The sequence below is a fragment of the Carassius auratus genome, chromosome 9 (genome assembly GCF_003368295.1).
Source record: "Carassius auratus strain Wakin chromosome 9, ASM336829v1, whole genome shotgun sequence".
NCBI lineage: Eukaryota > Metazoa > Chordata > Actinopteri > Cypriniformes > Cyprinidae > Carassius > Carassius auratus.
In genome coordinates, this window is record NC_039251.1 from 36163029 (window position 1) to 36184385 (window position 21357).

General features: G+C 40.5%; 1 protein-coding gene across 1 annotated transcript in view; it reads right to left on the minus strand.

Moving 5' to 3' along the window:
• Window positions 1-21357, minus strand: part of galnt13 (polypeptide N-acetylgalactosaminyltransferase 13) — a 69800-nt gene that overhangs the window by 20252 nt on the left and 28191 nt on the right. The window contains exons 6-11 of the mRNA XM_026272743.1: window positions 18629-18799; window positions 15927-16044; window positions 15557-15737; window positions 8978-9117; window positions 8564-8662; window positions 8047-8181 (exon numbers count right to left, since the gene is read on the minus strand). Of these exons, the coding sequence (XP_026128528.1) occupies window positions 8047-8181; window positions 8564-8662; window positions 8978-9117; window positions 15557-15737; window positions 15927-16044; window positions 18629-18799 (844 nt within the window). The remainder of the gene's footprint in view (window positions 1-8046; window positions 8182-8563; window positions 8663-8977; window positions 9118-15556; window positions 15738-15926; window positions 16045-18628; window positions 18800-21357) is intronic.

Here is a 21357-nt window from a genome sequence, read left to right on the forward strand (position 1 = left end):
ATCTGCCCTATCCAGGAAGACCAGAGCCTATGATGGTCTTTAAGTCTAAGATGGGTTCCCTTTCAGTCGGTCACTCTCGACGCCACGTCGGATGACCGACGAATATGGGATATCGCTTCGATAGACCAATCTACTTCGAGTGTAAACTAAACGAGCCAATGCACATTGGCATGCAATTATTACATCCAGCTGCCGCTGATCACTGCGTGAGTATAAGAGGGCAGCAGGTGCAATGCATACCAGCTTTTCGCTTCGGAGCCGAGCACTAGTATCGCTCTGCTCAACTGTGTCTGTTGTGAACTACGAGTTCAGCACGCTCTCGGAAGCTTCGTGTGTTGGCGAGACGGCGCTTCAGCGGCAGTCGTTCCTGTGTCGAGTGGATTGCACACTTCAGGTTGCACTACCCCTGTCGTGTTGCAAGCGGCCAATTCCCCTGTGCGCCTCAGCACTAAAAGAGCATTTCCTAAAAGAGCAAATTTCTCTAAAAGAGCTTCACGGGTGCGTCTTTATAAAGACGACGGATCGTCCTTATAAGGATGCCGTTTCACCCGTGCATTTCTGGGTGCGGTCGTTACCTGGCAACGGGTGATGGTCACGATCGCTGCCTCACGTGTCTGGGCGTCGAGCACGCTGAGGTGGCTTTCGTGGATGAGTCATGTTCTCACTGCGGGAATATGACCATCTCGGAGCTGCAAACCAGGCTCCGCTACCTTCAGGGCAGTAGCGCGAGTGGTTTGAGGGTCACAGTGCCACACCGCCACTGACCTTGCGCTTCGAAAGACGAAGGTCACCGCGAGTTCGCTGGGTCGCGCGATGTCCACATAGTGGTCCAGGAGCGCCATCTGTGGCTGGGTCTGGCAGACATGAGGGACACCGACAAGGTCCGGTTTCTTAATGCCCCAGTGTCCCAGACCGGCCTCTTCGGCGACGCAGTCGAGGTCTTGGCCCAGCAAGCCTCGGCTGCCCAGAAGCAGACTGAGGCGATCCGACACATCCTGCCCCGGCACGCACACGCACCCTCTGCCAACCTGTGGAACCAGGTGAGCCCTGCACCCCACACTCGCACCACACTCCGGCCTGCTCACAAGCCGCCCGAGTTGGGTCCCTGTGTTCCACCGCGCTGCCCCACTGCGGGTACGGCTGTGGTTCCGCTGGTTCCGCTTGTACGGTTCTTAGGCACCTGGTCAGCGCTACCCAGCCCGTCTCGCAGGCTTCTGCGAACCATCAGCCTCGGCTATGCGATTCAGATCGCCCGGCTTCCCCCCAAGCTCTGCGGTGTCCGCTACACTACAGTGAAAGCGTCCGATGCCCCTGTCTTGCGGAAGGAGATCGCAGTCCTACTGGCGAAGGCCGCGATAGAGCCGGTCCCTCCAGCCAATATGAGGATGGGGCTCTACAGCCCGTACCTCATTGTACCCAAGAAAAGCGGTGGGTTATGACCGATCTTGGATCTGCGAGTTTTGAATCGGGCCCTCCATCGGCTACAGTTCAAAATGTTGACACAGAAACGCATTTTCAGGTGCGTCGGTCCCCAAGATTGGTTTGCAGCAATCGACCTGAAGGACGTGTACTTTCATGTGTCCATACTTCCGCGCCACAGACCTTTTCTGCGGTTTGCGTTCGAAGGACTAGCATATCAGTACAAGGTCCTGCCCTTCCGGCTGTCCCAGTCTCCCTGTGTCTTCATGGAGTTGGATTCGGTTGAACAGACAGCACGCCTTACAGAGGAACGTGCGCGGTCGGTGCTAGCCTGCTTGAATACGTTCAAGAGCAGGACAGCGGCCCCACTGAAACTCTTTCAGAGGCTCCTGGGGCATATGGTGGCCACAGCGGCACTTACACCGCTCGGCCTATTACATATGAGACCGCTCCAGCACTGGCTTTATGGCTGAGTCCTGAGGTGGGCGTGGAAGCGCGGCACTCACCGGGTCCAAGTTACACCGCCCTGTCGCCAAACCCTCACTCCGTGGTCAGATCTGACATTCCTATGGGCAGGGGTGCCCCTAGAGCAGATCTCCAGGCATGCTGTGGTTTACACGCATGCCTCCACCACCGCCGGGGGGCCACGTACAACGGGCATGCAGTCTCAGGGGTTTGGACGGGCCCGCAGCTGCAGTGGCACATCAATTGCCTGGAGTTTTTAGCAACGCACCTTGCCTTGAACCGTCTCAAAGGTCTCTTACGAGGCAAGCCTGTGCTGGTCCGATTGGACAACACTGCGAATGTTGCGTACATCAACCTCCAAGGTGGTCTGCGCTCTCGTCGCATCACGCAACTCGCCCGACACCTCCTCCTTTGGAGTCAGAAGGTTCTGAGGTCACTTCGTGCCGTTCACATTCCAGGCCTGCTCAGTCGTACAACCGATGAGCTGTCTTGAGCAATGCTCCCGGGAGAATGGCGACTCCATCCCCTGACGGTCCAGCTGATTTGGAGGCGGTTCAGAGCCGCTCAGGTAGACCTGTTTGCTGCTCCAGAGACCTCTCACTGCCAGGTTTTCTACTCCCTGACCGTGGGAACTCTCGGCACGGACGCACTGGCACACAGCTGGCCGCGGAGCCTACGCAAGTATGCGTTTCCCCCAGTGAGCCTTTCTCGCACAGACATTGTGCAAAGTCCGGGAGGACGAGGAGCAAGTCTTGCTAGTAGTGCCATATTGGCCTACTCGGACCTGGTTCCCCAAACTAGTGCTCCTCTCGACAGCCCCTCCTTGGCCAGTTCCTCTGAGGAGGGATTTACTGACTCAGAGATGGGGCACCATTTGTCACCCACGTCCAGACCTTTGGAAACTCCATGTTTGGTCCCTGGACGGGACGCGGAGGTTCTAGGTGACCTACCCCAAGAGGTAGTTAACACCATCACTTCGGCAAGAGCACCGTCTACGAGACACGCCTATGCCTTGAAGTGGATTGCGGTCGTGCTATCCTTTCTGCAGCAAGGGTTGGAGCGAAGGCTGTCTCCCTCCACCCTCAAAGTCCAGGTTGCCGCTATTGCTGCGTACCATGACCCTGTGAATGGGAAGTCTTTGGGTAAGCATGACCTCATCATCAGGTTCCTTAGAGGGGCCAGGAGGTTAAATCCATCCCGGTCCCCCTGTATACCCTCTTGGGACCTGTCTCTAGTGCTTAAATCACTACAGCAGGCCCCATTCGAGCCTTTGCATTCAGTTGAGCTAAAGTTTCTTTCATTTAAAACTGTGCTCCTGCTTGCACTGGCCTCCATCAAGAGGGTAGGGGACCTGCATGCATTTTCGGTCGACGATTCATGCCTAGAGTTCGGGCCGGCTGACTCCCAGGTAATCCTGAGGCCCCGGCCTGGCTACGTGCCCAAGGTTCCCACTACACCCTTCAAAGACCAAGTGGTGAACCTGCAAGCGCTGCCCCTGGAGGAGGCAGACCCAGCCCTGGCTTTGCTTTGACCTGTTCGAGCATTAAGGTGCTACGTGGACCGGACGCAAAGCTTCAGGACCTCAGACCAGCTCTTTGTCTGTTACGGAGGCCGGCAGAAGGGGAATGCCGTCTCTAAGCAGAGGATGGCCCACTGGATTGTGGATGCCATAACCCTGGCTTATCAGGCTCAGGATGTGCCCTGCCCGTTCAGGTTGCGAGCTCACTCAACTAGAAGTGTTGCATCCTCCTGGGCGCTGGCTCGTGGCGCCTCGCTGACAGATATTTGTAGAGCTGCGGGCTGGGCGACCCCTAACACGTTCGCTAGGTTCTATAGCCTTCGTGTATCCTCCTGTGTTCTCACCTCAGACGGGTAGTGGCACTGAGAGGCCCCGGTTAGTGTTGGCTTGCTAAAACTGCTCCAGAGTGTCCGTACTGTAGACCCTGTTGAGATCCTCCATCACCCTAGGCAGCTGGACGCGGCGGAACGTCCGGCGCCAGGCCTTCATGATGAATCTGTGAGAACCATGGAAGGCTGGGCTCCATATTGAGACCTAAGCGGTACTCGTATGTGTATAGTCCACGGTATAGCCTTAGAGCCTGTGTTTCCCCGGCAGACTTCTGCCTTCCCAAGAGGGTTTTAATCACCTCAAATTTCTCCGTATACTCCTAAACGGATGCTATATGTGTATTTGCCTCCGAGACCTCCTTCGGGAAGGATGGGGCTTCCGCAGCTTCCCGGCTCCAAGCGGACCGGGTACGTTTTCCCAGTGTTATCCAATCTCACCCAGTGAGGTAGTGCTTTGACAATGGTGAGTGGAGCTACTTGTTCTGAACCCCGGCCTACACCTAATAGGGGCGCAGGCGGCTCGCACAGGGCACTGGAAGGGGCAGCACCCATGGCGCTTTGATAGGGATCCCATATTCGTCGGTCATCTGACGTGGCGTCGAGAGTGACCGACTGAAAGGGAACGTCTCGGTTACGTATGGTAACCCTCGTTCCCTGAAGGAGGGAACGGAGACGCCACGTCCCGTCGCCATGGTTGCTGTACCGCCGCTGAGCTGCCGGGTTCGAAGCGAAAAGCTGGTATGCATTGCACCTGCTGCCCTCTTATACTCACGCAGTGATCAGCGGCAGCTGGATGCAATAATTGCATGCCAATGTGCATTGGCTCGTTTAGTTTACACTCGAAGTAGATTGGTCTATCGAAGCGATATCCCATATTCGTTGGTCATCCGACGTGGCATCTCCGTTCCCTCCTTCAGGGAACGAGGGTTACCATACGTAACCGAGACGTTTCCTGCAAAAACACAATGTCAGCGCTAAGCCGCTTCAGATGGGTAAAAACCCTGGATCTTTTAACAGGATTGCTCATACCTCGTATATTCCAAGTGAGAAAACGAATTGGCTTGCCCGTATTGGGATTCAAATTAACATTAGCAGAACACATTTAGAATAAATAAGAAAACCAAAAAGCCAGGGTGAGTGACCTCCCCAAATTCCCACCCATACACACACATAACCCCATGTACCCACAAACACCAAAACAAAGTCTCCATAAGGGAAAACCAGGAAAAACTGTCGCCACAACAGTGACAACTCGGAGAATCACTTAAGGTAAACCTAAGAGACACTCCCACGGACTAAATTGGCATTAAGGTTCAGCTAATACTGATATACCCCATAACGGGTCGATTTAACAGTAATAAAATATCAAGTGCGTTTGGTAACTAGGCCTAATTTAAATTGTAAAAAAAAAATATAAACACTTGGCTCATCATAACTAAACTTATATTATAAACATAACATTGAGCTAAAGTAGAGCGTTATTGCACCTCGATTTAAATTCTCCAAAGAAATTATAAAGAGAGATGAAGGAATCTTAAATTAAGAAATAAATAGGCCTAACCTAACGTTAAATATATAAACACAGAATGTAAACAATATTCGAATGTTCTAATTAAAGATGGACGTTAAGAATCCATCCAGCTGATCAGCGCATGATCTTAATACACGACTGGAAATCCTGTCTGGGCCAGCCACTTTCCTGATGTTTACACACTTCAGACCTCGACGAACATCGTCCTCCGATACAGTGATTGTGCTCGCGTCACTGACGCCGCTGTTGTCTTCCTTCGTGCACGTCGGCAGACGGTTGATATTGCCAGAGTCGTTTGCTACGAAACATGCATACAAGTTGATTGATGACTAATATGAGGCAGGACAACAACTTACTGCATGATGGAGCCTAGAGAATATCCCTAAAATGCAAGATATGGGACAAAATGCCAGTTTGCTATTGTGTCCCATATTTACATCACATAGTTAAGAAATATCACACTGATAGAGCTGTGCAATATCACACTAGTGCAATTATGGTACTCATCTTATACAAGAGTTCATTAAGAAGTTAATATTGTGTTATTTTGTTGTCTGTTTTGCTCAGTTTTGCCAACCAAAATATAAAGACAAATCAGAACTGTTCGTCCCTGAGCAACCCACAGCGGCATTTCATTTCTTAATCCACATTTTGAACAAATTTGGTGAACCATTTGGCACGCTGAACCATTGGCATTTGCGTTGGCTTTGAAGTGGCGCTGCACAGACCGATCGGAGTATGACTAAAAAGTACCGTGAAAGCAATTAAAAAGCACAAGGAGTCGTCCGCTCCCTAAACTCTTGTGGTTCACATCGATCAGTCTGATGGTGATGATCCACTTCAAGTCGAACAAGCCTAATGATTCAATGAACCATTCATAAAGAACCATTTACTTCACTCCTGAATGAATCAGCCATTTGAATGAATCGAATGAATAAATTACTTAATCATTAAGCAGTTTTAAATTATTAAAGTTATAGTTCACCCAACAAAATATGACAATTCTGTCATCATTTACATAAGAGTATATGTAATACATTTTATCAAACAAAATATTTCTTGCTGAATCTACTTTTGTGATCTCTGTTTGATGCTTTGCACAACAATGACCATAAATGATCTTTTCAGAGAAATTTCTCCAAATTGATATGTGATTAATCATCCTGTAATTAATTAGATTAAAAATGTTAATCGCTTACTAGCCCTAATAAAGTATTTGTATCTGTCATGATCTGTTCTTCGAACTGACATTAATTAACCACACAGACTTTCACACTACACAGTACACCCTGGACAACATTTCCCATGATCCACTGCACCAATCACAAATTTACCTGATAACAATGCACCTCAGAACAATCACACACACAGCACAATCATCAGACACGCTTTATAAGCACTGGACTTCTCACACACTACAGAGTATTGTTCTCCACATATCCCTTCTCTAGCGATAGCTGTGATACCAAGACATTCTGTGTTTGTTTTCATTGTCTTGTCTTAGTTTCTAGTTTTCATAGGCTTGTTTTAGTTTATAGTTTTCATAGTTTAGTCTTTTTCTTGCTTTGCCCTGTTACTTGTGTTTTCACCCTTTGCTCTGGATTCTGGATTACCCCTCTTGCTTAGCCCTCTGGATATTGTTCACTCATTGAAGACCCACACTTGACCTAGGATTATTCTTGTGTCTTGCCCTTTATATACCTGTTGACCATTGTTTGACCAATTAAAAAACTTGCACATGGATCCGCACATCTCGTGTCTCTCTTTTTTTTGTACCAAATTAGACATTTGTGTGATTTATTTTCACACAAAATGTGTTGCTCCATATATGTCATAGATGTTCAATACAAACCTATATATTTTTTCTTCAATCATACATGAAAAGCACATGTCTTGTTTGGTTCGACTGAATTGAACTCTTCTGGGCATGTGTGAATACAGCAATCAAACCAAAGACTGCATGACCTTAGCACATGTGTAGTTTTGTTTACAATTTCTGGTTCATTTGCAAGAAGGGCCGTGTGAAAGCGAACCACACCAGACAAAATGAAATAAAATTATGTATTTGGTCTGGACCAAAGCAAGTGAAATAGCTTGGAGAAAATTTCTGGTGCGAATAAAACCTTCAAGTCTAACAGAAGTTAAATTTGGATACATAACTAGTTTGCATCTTAAACATCTCACATCTTAAATTAGTTTTTTTATTTTTTTATGTGGTTTTACTGTGAACTACAAGGTATACTGTTAACTACTGTATACTGTTACTGTTAGCTATAAATGTCTAGCCCACTTTTTACTTTATATAAGTAAACTTTGAAGTATACTCTGAAGGTTTAATATTATTTGACACTGCAGATATACTTTATTTATTTATTTATTTATTTATTTATTTAAGTAATCTTATATTTTTTTTTCCTGTACAGTTTTCTATTTAAGTAAGTAGACTTTCAGTAAACTCGTGTTCAAAACCAGTGGATTTATACCTTTGATTTATGTAGTACATAAAAAGTGTAAATTCTTTGTAACTAAATTTAGTAGAAGTCAGAATTAATCAATATATAATATATAATATATAATAAATATATATTCTATATTTTTTGTTACATAAACAGTGAACTAAAATATACAGTCTTATTTAAAAAAGTGTACTAACATCACAATTGAAATATCTTATTTTTTCTGTAAGGGAACCCATGTGTAATTTGATATTTTTATTGCATTGATTTATCGGTGTGCAAGAGTGATGTTGCTGGTATGTGTGATATTTTCCGTGTGATATGTACCTCTGCATCGTACTCAAACATCTGGTTTCCTTTCATGTGGTGGCACTTCAGCATAACAACAGGTCCATTAAGCCGCGATGCATCCAGACACAGGTCATCGGTTCGGATCTCTTTGTCAGCCGTATATGAGAACACCTGCAAACAGATTCATCAGCTGGGAATTAATTACTGATTGTTAATTTGTGGGAAATTACTGACTTTATTTATTTTTATACTTTATTACTTTCATATATAATCTACATTTCAGCACTTGTGTTACCCAATCTTTAAATTTAGCAACAAGAATTAAAAGGATTAACCAAAAATTCAGCTATCAAGCTGCACTGTCCACTCTGTTGTGTGATATTTATTTATATACATTGCCATACTGTAGACTGGTTTAGATCGCTATGACTAATGTTGACCAACAATTTCCATTTTTGGTCGAACTAATCTGTTTAGTACATTTTTTTATTAGTTTTATGTTACATTTTAAAAGTGTTTGTACAGTAACCCTTTAATTTGACAACCTTTTTACCTGGTTTCCGCCCATTCCATGACAGTTGAAGAAGCCAACCTTTTCATTCTCTTTCCGGCCCATGTTATCCACACACTGATTTGTCTCAACATTTCTGATCTAATAAGATAAAAGGAAAAAGTCTGATGATTTCATACAATGCACTGTTGTTTTAATCAAGTGCTGTGTGTAAGTCATAATTTTTTTACAGTTGAACATTAGGGATTTATGAGACAATAGAACTGGTGAAAAGAACTGCTCAACATAACTATAACAACATTGGCTGGACAGAAAGTTTTGTATTGCAGAGGTCTTGGCATAACCACACTCTTAAAGCTGCCTATTCAGTGTTCAAAATGACAAACTCAAGCAATTTATTAACAACTCTGATTATTTTAATGGCCATGTCAAACAAGAAAAGTGAAACTCTCTTACCTCCCCGAGTGAGTAGTATCTGCGTGGAATCTGAGAGTCGGGGTAGATGTTTTCCAGGTACCATGAGAAGGGTTTACACTTCAGTGATTCTCTTAAAGCCTTCCGCGAAGAAACATCACCATAATCCACTCGAACCACACCTGGAGAAACACACATCATCAGCCTCCATAACATTCATCATATACAGGCCTTTCAAATCAGTGAAATGTGAACGCATGACCCTCTTTTGCAAGTCATTTGGGATAAAAGCGTCTACTAAATGAATAGGTTTAAATATACCTACAAACATGACCCAGGGAAAACAATGAAGAGATAGAAGAGGTCATATATAGAAATAATGAATTCACAGAAGCATCTGAAAGACCATGATCCATATTCAACCCAAATTAAACATGTTTAAATCATGGGACGGGGGGTGTTGATGGGTCTTGAACTGTTAATTCAAACATTCCCCAATGTTTTTCTTAGACTCATATTATATGCCTAAAATACAATGCAATGACATATTAAACCATTTTCTGTCTCAATTCAAAAGCAATAGATCTTTCAGTACAGACACTAGAGGGAGCTTCAACATCACGTTTTATCACGTTTCTCAGTAAATGCTAAATTGATATAAATTGATGGAATAAAATTACACCCATCCAAACTGCATATCCTCTTGAAGGTCGCAATGATAGCAGAGCCTTTCCCAGTGTTACAGTAAAACTGTGCGTGTGTATACGTGTATGTATACATTCAGACCCATCAGCAACCAAATTTAATTCTGTTTTTCATTTAATTTCATATTAAACAAACATGCACATTTTGGGATGATGTAGATGGCTGGTCTCTTCTATGTATGCGACTGCAGAGAGGGTAACACCCCCCCCCCCCCCCACACACACACACACATCCACAGAGAGAGAGCTGCCTCGGCGATCAGAGCACACACTGATAGCTGAAGCGTCAGGCATTTGCGTCTTTCTGCTGAGTGTTGTCTTTCTGCATTTCTTCCTCAGTCTGGTGTTTTCTCTCTTCATATCTTTGCTGCTTTGTTTTGTGACCTCTTCTCTCTCTGTCTGTCTTTGTCTGTGGTGCAGATGATAAATGATCTTGTGTATTTCAGTAGAAGCCTTGGGGCAGAGCTGCTCTCATATGCGGTCACTGGGTCTAAGGTATGTGCTATCTCTCCCCTCTGAGCTCAGTCCACATTTAAAAGAATACTTCATACACACATTTCACAATAATTTACAAACCCGATTCCAAGAAAGTTGAGACACTGTACAAATTGTGAATAAAAACAGAATGGAATGATGTGGAAGTTTCAAATTTCAATATTTTATTCAGAATACAACATAGATGACATATCAAATGTTTAAACTGAGAACATTTATTATTTTAAGGGAAAAATAAGTTGATTTTAAATTTCATGGCATCACCACATATCAAAAAAGTTGGGACAAGGCCATGTTTACCACTGTGTGGCATCCTCTCTTCTTTTTATAACAGTCTGCAAACGTCTGGGGAGTGAGGAGACAAGTTGCTCAAGTTTAGGAATAGTAATGTTGTCCCATTCTTGTCTAATACAGGATTCTATTTGCTCAACTGTCTTAGGTCTTCTTTGTTACATCTTCCTCTTTATAATGCACCAAATGTTTTATATGAGTGATCTGGACTGCAGGCTGGCCATTTCAGTACCCGGATCCTTCTTCTACACAGCCATGATGTTGTAATTGATGCAGTTTGAGGTCTGGCATTGAAAATGCAAGGTCTTCTCTGAAAGTGACGACGTCTGGATGGGAGCATATGTTGTTCTAGAATTTATATATACCTTTCAGCATTGATGGTGCATTTCCAGATGTGTAAGCTTCCCATCACACACACACTCATGTAACCCCATACCACCAGAGATGCAGGCTTCTGAACTGAGCACTGATAACAACTGGGGATGTCCTTGTCCTCTTTAGTCCGGATGACATGGCGTCCCAGTTTTCCAAAAAGAACTTCAAATTTTGACTTGTCTGACACAGAACAGTTTTCCATTTTAGCACAGTCCATTTTAAATGAGCCTTGGCCCAGAGAAAACACCTGTGCTTCTGGATCATGTTTAGTTATGGCTTCTTTTTTGACCTGTAGAGTTTTAGCCAGCAACGGCGAATGAAACGGTGGATTGTGTTCACCGACAGTGTTTTCTGGAAGTATTCCTGAGCCCATGTTGTGATTTCCATTACAGTAGCATTCCTGTATGTGATGCAGTGCTGTCTAAGGGACAGAAGATCACAAGCATTAACTGACAGAGATGTCAGTTCCATCCAGTATGGTTTTCCAGCCTTGACCCTTACGCACAGAGATTGTTCCAGATTCTCTGAATCTCTGGATGATGTTATGTACTGTAGAAGATGATAACTTTTCAAACTCTTCACAATTTTTTTTCTGAGAAACTCCTTTCTGATATTGCTCCACTATTTTTAACCACAGCATTGGGGGAACTGGTGATCCTCTGCCCATCTTGACTTCTGAGAGACACTGCCTCTCTGAGAGGCTCTTTTTATACCCAATCATGTTCCCAATTGATCTAATAAGTTGCAAATTTGTCCTCCGGCTTTTCCTTAACTTTTCCAGCCTCTTATTGCTACCTGTCCCAACTTTTTTGGAATGTGTAGCTCTCATGAAATCCAAAATGAGCCAATATTTGGCATGACATTTCAAAATGTTGCATTTTCAACATTTGATATGTTATCTATATGTTGTATTGTTAATAAAATATAAGTTTATGAGATTTGTAAATTATTCCATTCCTTTTTTACTCACGATTTGTACAGTATCCCAACTTTATTGGAATCTAGGTTTGTACTTACTCTCACTGTGTGTGTGTGTGTGTGTGTGTGTGTGTGTGTGTGTATATATATATATATATATATATATATATATATATATATATATATATATATATATATATATATATATATATATATATATATATATATATGAATAATTACTTGTATATTTCAATCTGTTCTTTTCGGAAAGCCATCATATGGGTTCAGAATACTTTAATATTGTCCATGAATTATATAAACAACTTAAATACTGGTTTAACGGTGCTGTTTAGTCCTTTTTATAGCTTGACTGCATAAATAACTATTTTATTGTATGAAAAATACTGTGAATAAACTGTCTTCATAGGTATTCTTGTACAGAACTTTGACAGGTGCCTCAGACAAAGTGCAGCCTTGTGTCTTTGGGTGTTTTAAATAAATGTGTTTTAGACCCAATAAGACCTTTTTTTTTTGTCCTATATTGACTGATTACAGAAAATCATTCGAAGCGTGACAACATGGGTAAAAAAAATTTGCTAACATAAAATATTAAAAAGAAGTATGATTGTGTAAAAAATATAAAAAAATATTATCTATAAAAGATAAAGCATACATTTAGAGGGCATCATTTGAAAAGATGTGCATAATAAGACATAATTTTACATCTTTGCTTGTAATTTTTAATTTGTCATCTCTGACTCTGATCTTGTTTTTCTTTAAAAAAAATAAATAAATAAATAAATTGTGATTAATGAAATGGAGCAAAAAACAACGGAGCATGCTGTTGCCAGATAATGAATAGAGAAAACAATCTAAATGCAACTGATACCATACTACTCAGATAAATCAACCATAACTGTATTTTTAATAATTAATTAAATTAATGCATGGGGGGAAATCTCCCAAAATTGTGACATACACAAAGGCAACATTATCTGGAAACATGGGTTAAAATGTAGCTAAAATACGTACATGCAATGAGTCTACAAATAATTTAAAAAAAGATATGCATACTTTTACATATAATTTGTCAATATTTTTTAATTTTTCATCTCTAATTTTGGGATCTAATTTTGTGTTATATCTGGTTGAAAAAGTCTCTACTTGCCAGGCTTTAGGTTTCCTTTTTAAAAATGTACTAATGCACCAGGGGTTCAGCTGAAAAGTGATTCTGGTAGAAGATTTTACACAATACACATCTAGTGTGAATATTGTTCTAAACATCTGCTTGTGTAATCCAAGTGCTGAATACAGGATGTCTTAAACATTAGAAATAGCTTTCAGGTACATGCAGGTAAATATTGACTGAACCTTCTTTGTCAGGTGGGCTATTCCTATAAATGTGTAAAATTTGACACAAAAAATCTCTTCAAATCATTTTTTTTTTTCAGAACAGCCATTGCCATAGACTGACCACACTATTTATTCATCACACACATACACACACACCTCAGTCCGCAGACCACGACACAGCACCACTGGGATAACTTTCCAGGAACAAGCTCCGCCTGTGCTCCACATTACCACAGAGTTCCTCCTGAATCTTACCCTCTCAAGTGAACTGACAGAGGTTTCAGTAAAGACTAATCTCATTATTGCCCTTGTAAAGGATACTGAGGCTTTCTAACCCCACTATAGCACTACATTTCCCAGTCTCCCTAGGGGCGAGATGCAGATAGAAAAGCAGAATGATCATGAATACGTGAGCAGGAGAGCAGAACTCCGACACTTAGCACAATGCCAGGCATGAATAAAAAAGGGAAAATCTCTCATCAGGGTGAAATATCTGTCCCTATAGCAGAACTGCTTGTGGACTGTCATCAAAACGTCCGTATCAGCAAATATGAGCAAGTAAAATTGTTTTAGGGGGATGTGGCACTGTAGTCACTGTTAAAGTTGAATGGGGATAAAATATTGATGTTTCATGGTAGGAAAGATGTTTTGTAGAAGAACTATATATATAAATTATATACGAAATATATTTATTTATTTTTCCCCATTGTTCTTCAAAAGAAATATGAATAAAACTTTCACTTCTGTCTTTCATTTAAATAGCTTGCAAGGATCATATTTTATTCAATTTCACTTTTAAATTATGTTTTTACTTTTAACTTTTATCTTAACTGTTTTATTTACTTATTAAATCTTGCTTGGTAAATGTTATTTTCAGACCTTGATAGTAAATAAACCTGAACATTTGTTTGCATATTGTTTGCGTATTGTTGTGTCATCAACAATAAAGAACCATCAAGCTGGCACTTATTCTGGCACTGACTTACACACTATAGCATATGTATACTTGATTCAAATGTAAACCGCAGATTTATTTGTTATAATTTCTAATATTTCTTTGTTTCTAAGTTGGTAGAAAATGCGCCTCTGGGCGGGTCCATGGTGTGCGATGATTTGCTTATTACACACAACATGACAAATATTATAAACGAGGATTGCAGTGTAAAAGAATATTATTGTGTAGGCTACATACATATAAAAATGTAATGATGGATAATTTGTGTATTAGAATTAGGCTACCTATTTGCAATTCAGCCTATTACTACTTATAATGATGAATGAAATTGGCTAATTAATTGAACAATCGTGCCAATACACACACATACTGTATATATTAACTGACTCATCGCGCCGAGCTATTTGAAAGCCAGAAAGATTGACTGGCCACTTAACAGGTAATTTCAGCAAAACATCACTCGTTGTACTCCTCAGTTTAATGTGTTTAATAAGTCAGTGTATTTTATAATGTTATGCATTTTCAAAGATGAGGACACAATCACTGCTACTTCATCCCACGCCTTCTTCACCTCGGGAAGCTTTGGTGGATGCCTGCTTGTCCCGTAGATGATCTGCTCGCGCGCTTTAACTTTACGCAAGAGCAATCCGATTTCTTCGCTTGAGAAGCATTCAGCTTTTCCACCAACAAATTCCACCTTGTAAATAGCGATCCGCCCTGGCGCAAGTGCATGTTGCTCTTAGAGGGAATGTGAGATGACACTCTGATTGGTGTATTGAACGTTACTCAATAAGAGAATAGGGACAACCTATTCTAAAACAGACCGTTTTTCCATCATTAAAATAGCAAAAGTGGATTTGGACACGCCCTGAGTGCACCTGCGCCGTGCGGCTTTACACTTTGCATTTAGATCGTTAAAATAGGGCCCCTAGACTGAGAGACCTTTAAAGGCTTTGCAGGTGAGTTAATTAGCTGATTAGAGTGTGGCACCAGGTGTCTTCAATATTGAATCTTTTTAAAATATTCTAATTTTTTAAGATACTGATTTTGGGATTTTCCTTAGTTGTCAGCTATAAACATCAAAATTAAACGAAATAAACATTTGAAATATATCAGTCTGTGTGTAATGAATGAATATAATATACAAGTTTCACTTTTTGAATGAAATAAATCAACTTTTTGATGATATTCTAATTATATGACCAGCACCTGTATATAATCTTTTTTTCTTTTTTTTTTTTTTTTCTTTTTTTTACGTTTTCTGTAAGGGTTAGGTTTAGGAGTAGGGTTGTTGTAGGCCTGTGAGAACACATTTAGCTTTAACGGGTCATATTCTGAATTCACTAGCTCACAATTGTGAAAGAATTGGCTTGGCAGAATTGTTGTGTCATCTCAATTTCACTTTTACCCTTTATTTTACATTTATCTATAAAGATATACTTGAAAGTAGTCAAAACAACCAAACGTAAAGCCACAAAGATTATGTGATGCTGCATCTCAGTAAATGAAATGTCATTCATCGAGTATCACCTGGTGAGATGATGTAGAAGAAATCTTTGAACTCATCCATCCAGACTTCAGCCAATCGTCTGTTGTTCTTGTTGATCACCTGACCAGTTCCACCAGGAAAGCTGTACGGTGTGGCCTTCCTGAACACATGGCCTACATGAGAACACGTGACTATCTCCAGAGATCCTCCACACTGCCAGATCTATTCACAGACAAACAAAGGAAAAACAGAATTAAGATTCATCAAGAATCTTGTCCACATACAATTACAACATACAAATTCCAGCATGTATTTAAGAATATAATATTGCAGAACATCATAGTTATGTAAGACACTTATGACCCCTGCTACTTTAAAATGTTTTAAACTACTGAAAAATGTAGCTCTCACCCTAAAAGACATCTCAAGGTTTTCCCCTCCCCATATGTCCATGCCTGAATCATAGGTGCCAATCTCTTCAAAATAAGTCCTGTCAATAGAGAACAGACCTCCTGCCATTGTGGGAGTTCTGTGGAAAAGATTCAAACAAAACCTAATTAGTGAGTGACATAACATTCAGCCAAGTATGGTGACCCATACTCAGAATTCATGCTCTGCATTTAACCCATCCAAAGTGCACACACACAGCAGTAAACACACAACCGGAGGAGTGGGCAGCCATTTATGCTGCAGCACCCAGGGAGCAGTGCCTTACTCAAGGGCAACTGAGTCATGGTATTGCCAGCCCAAGACTCCAATCCACAACCTTAGGTTAGGAGTCTAACCATAAGGCCATAACTTCCCAACAAACAATTTTTGGTTCCACTGGGGCTCAAACCCACAAACTTCTGCATGTAAAGCAGATATGATAACCACTACAATATGGAGCCACTTACATCACAACTAAAAGAACCTTACACTTATATATATATTATACCCACCATCAAGTGATGTGAACCACTGTAGCTTGTGTAAGAGAATCCTCTGATCAACAACCTTCTTTATATGGTTATTTATTCTTTGTAGAGGATCAATAAATATCAATCAAATGACTACTAATATGATGTATAGATGCAATGTGTAATATACAGGTGCATGTCAAAAAATTATATTGTGGAAAAGTTGATTTACAGTATTTCAGTAATTCAACTCAAATTGTGAAACTTGTGTAAAAAATAAATTAAATGCACACAGACTGAAGTAGTTTAAGTCTTTGGTTATTTTAATTGTGATGATTTTGGTTCAAATTTATCAAAAACACACCAATTCACAAAATTAATTCTCAAAAAATTAGAATATGGTGACATACCAATCAGCTAATCAACTCAAAACACCTGCAAGGGATTGATTCCTGAGCCTTGAAAATGATCTCTCAGTGAGGTTCACTAGGCTACACAATCATAAGGGAAGACTGCTGACAGTTGTCCTGAAGACAATCATTGACACCCTTCACAAGGAGTGTAAGCCACAAACATTCATTGCCAAAGAAGCTGGCTGTTCACAGAGTGCTGTATCCAAGCATGTTAACAGAAAGCCGCCACACATCAAGAGCCACCACACACTGACGTGTCAAGGAATTTGGCTACAGTTGTCGTAGTCCTCTTGTTAAGCCACTCCTGAACCACGGAGAAAGTCAGATGTGTCTTACCTGGGCTAAGGAGAAGAAGAACTGGACTGTTGCCCAGTGGTCCAAAGTCTTCTTTTCAGATGAGACCAAGTTTTGTATTTAATTTGGAAAGCAAGGTCCTAGAGTCTGGAGGAAGGGTGGAGAAGCTCATAGCCCAAGTAGCTGGAAGTCCAGTGATAAGTTTCCACAGTCTGTGATGATTTGGATTGCAATGTTATCTGCTTGTGTTGGTCCATTGTGTTTTTTGAAAACCAAAGTCACTGCACCCAATTACCAAGAAATTTTGGAGCACTTCATGCTTCCTTCTGCTTACCAGCTTTTTGAAGATGCTGATTTCATTTTCCAGCAGGATATGGCACCTGCCCACACTGCCAAAAGCAAAAAGTTGGTTAAATGGCCATGGCGTTGGTGTGCTTGACTGGCCAGCAAACTCACCAGACCTGAACCCCTTAGAGAGAATCTATGGGCTATTGTCAAGAGGAAAATGAGAAACAAGAGACCAAAAAATGCAGATGAGCTGAAGGCCACTGTCAAAGAAACCTGGGCTTCCATACCACCTCAGCAGTGCCACAAACTGATCACCTCAATGCCACGCCGAATTGAGGCAGCAATTAAAGCAAAAGGTCTTATGAAGTATTCTTTTTCCTTGAAATAGTGAATTGTTGGGTTTTTGTTAAATGTGAGCCAAAATCATCACAATTAAACAAACCAAATACTAGATATTAGATGTACATTTGTATATAAATTGCATGCCTTATGCCCTAATGTGGATACTAGATGTACACATTTTAGAGGGTACATAAAAATGACAGACTTTCTTCACACCTGCCATTGCTTGTCCCTTTGAACAAGCCAATGATGAGCTGTCATCAAACGACTGCTGATCTCAAGCATGACTAAAGGTTTAGGTGCTGTTATTTTGGTTACATTTGTGAGTTATGATAAAATTTAACTGTTTAAAAACAACAAACAAGTTGATTACAGGTCTGGCACAGTATGTTTAGATGTCCAAATACAAGCCTTTTGCTTATTACACTGACAACTCTTGACTTTTGTTTTTGGAAGACATATACAACATATAAAAATGTAAAATTAATTCAGTTTAAACATTCCTTAATAAAAATCCTCATAATAATGAAATAATTTGTTTAAAAAGTTGACTATATCAGATGTTAGATTCTCATCTTACTTCATGATAATGTAACTGGCAGCGCTGCAGTGACAACAGCTAAACCATTGTGGCACCTACATAACATGCTTTCTGCTCAATTAACCAATAAAAATCAGACGTTATGTGAAGGTTTTGATTTATTTGGAATGAAGGCTCTGTGTCTTTACCATTGTCATGAATGGTGTATTTAAAAGTAACAATGTAGCACAGATGATTTCATGGGTCAGCCATTTGTGAATAATTAACAGAATAATGTACTTACATCAATCATGTCAAAACATGTCATGTGAAATAAAATGCTTTAAAGTCTATTACCTAACAGGAAGGGTTCTGTCCCCTTTACGTCGGTCCATCTCTCTCTGAGGAACTGGATACCATCTGAAGTTGAGCTTCCAGTTGAATCCCCCATAGGTCATATCTGAGCCGGCCATGTACTCGAATGTCTCATCACTGATGACATCAATGATTGGACAGACCACAGCCCTCCTAGAATGACAAACAAAAATAACCCTTTCACCTTCAGCCCAGTGTTGTAATGGAAAAGTGGGTCTCCATTTTTTTTACATATCAAATGATAGGCTTATACAAATGATAATTGAGGTAAAAACGTCCCTCTCTGCCAAATAATATAACAACTTTTTAGTTTACTTTAAGTTTAATACATTTTTAACAAACTCCAATAAAAAATGGCTGGTAGCAATCTTGTATAGGGACCAATTCTCCCTTGTTGCTTATTAGCATGCCTATTAACATATTGGCTGTTTATTAGTGCTTATAAAGCAGATATGCCGCATGCTCTCACAGACAGGTTTACTGTATCAGAACAAATGAGGCTGAGCAAATGTGAGAGTCTCAGTGAGTGTGCTTGTAAGAGTAAGAAGATATCCTTAGTAATGTAATTCTGAATCTGTGTTCTGCACCTGAATCTGTGTGAACGTAATAAAGATCACTTTACAAATGGAGGACATGTCATACTTACTGATGGGTATAACAGGATTATAATTTGAGAGACCATGAAATAAAGCAGCTGGAAAGGTAAGCATTCTAAGCAAGCAGTAGAACAGGTTTGTGCTTAAGTCAATTACGCACTTGCTACTTACATATCAATTACAATTTAATTGGGTAGGAATGTTTCAGTGGACTTTCACCTAAACTTCAATACATTTACCCAGACACCTATTTTTCTACATTAAACCACAGGCAGCATCACCACTGAATTTGGAAATAATCTTAGTAGTGATGCATTTTTTTCTGAACCAGTAGTCCAGGACCCACTAGGGCCACAAGATGACTTAAAATGATTATAAATGAGACAAAAACACTTTAAAATAAGCTAAAACAGCTAAAAAAAAAAAAAAAAAAAAAAAGATGCAATCTGACTTTTCATTTTTTATTGTAATTCAACAACTGCCATATTTATTGAATAACCAGGGTTTCACAGTTTGGGTAAACCTGTAATTTAATTTTAAATAAATAAATCATATAATCCCAAATGACTGGGAAAATCAAGTAAATAAAATAAATGGTAATAAAATCACAGGTGTGACTTGGGAGTTTAATATATTGCCAATCCAAGTGTAAATAAAATAATAATACCATAAATATCATGACTTACATGAGGGTCTGGGACAGTGTTAATTTCGTTGACTAAATATTTTCGTCATTATTTTCGTCACGAATATATTTTTGCCGACGAAAACGAAACGAAAACTAAAATAGAAGGCACTGATGGAGACTAAAACTATGACTAAATTGATTGACATTATCGTCAACGAATAAAGGACGAGACGAAAATAGACTGTGACGAAAATCAAATCAGCAGACGGGAGAGATGCGAGGAATGAGCAAAAGAACCGGCAAAACAGAACAGACTGCATGAGAGAAGAGAACCAATCAGAGCCTGACTTATTGAGACGTGAAGCGAAGGTTTTCAGTTTTTATGAGCTCCCGGGAAGACGGCATTCGATGAGGTGATAGGGACTTTAAGCAACAGCCTCTGGTGGAACGGCAACGCCATTCTGGCGTTGTATTGCGCCTGCGCGAATTTAACTGCTACTTTGTGACGTTCTAATTTAACGGTCTACTACGGGCTACAACGTGAGAGGTTAGGTAAATAAATGTTATGTTTTTAGACTTATTTACATCATACAATATTAAAAACTCCTCTTCTGACAAAAGATTGTCATTTAACGCCAAAAGCAATCCTTCTCTTGCTTTTTTAAATTATATATTTTTTTGGATCTCAATAAATGAATTAATGCTGCGTTGCGCTGTTCTGTTTTACCGTTGCTTAGTGACTTTTACCTTCTTGGCTACAGCGGTGTGACGGCAAACTTCCGGTCGCTGTAGCCGTTCCATTTGCAGCTGTTGCTTAAAGTCCCTACTGTCTAAAAGAGCGACAAAATGTCCACAGCTCACTTCACGTTTGACGACGAACAAAACAAAACAAAGTGTAAAGCACGCAGAGCGCTCATTCGTGGCAAGAACACAACCAATTTGAAAAGACATTTACAGACGAGCCACCCGGACATAGTGCAGTGCGTAGATGTTGTAGCATTAAATATTACGAACTGAAAAGTACTGTAAAATAGCCCCTTCTTCAAGTTAGATGAGAGCACAATACTAATACGTAATATCATGATAAATACATTTGATTAATACTAATGTTTAGTATATTTTATAATGTTCTACTTGTTGACAATATCACAAATGTTTCTATATTAGTCATGTGAAACATGAATGTTCACATCCTATCATTATACATACAAATCTAGCAATATTGTAGTATTTAAAACATACAATATTGCTAGACAAATGAATACCTTATAAAATCTTGTTACTTTTTTTATCCACCTAGCTGCCAACTTATTAAATATTTACTTTAAATGACACAGTTGTGTTGAAATAAAGTTGAATTTGTGTTTTATATATTTTGGTTAAGTTTGTTTCCTATACCAGCTGTAAAAAATTGTCTAGTAAATCTGTTATTGATTTTAGTCTTATTTTAGTCGACTAAAATACCAAGCAATTTTAGTCGACTAAAA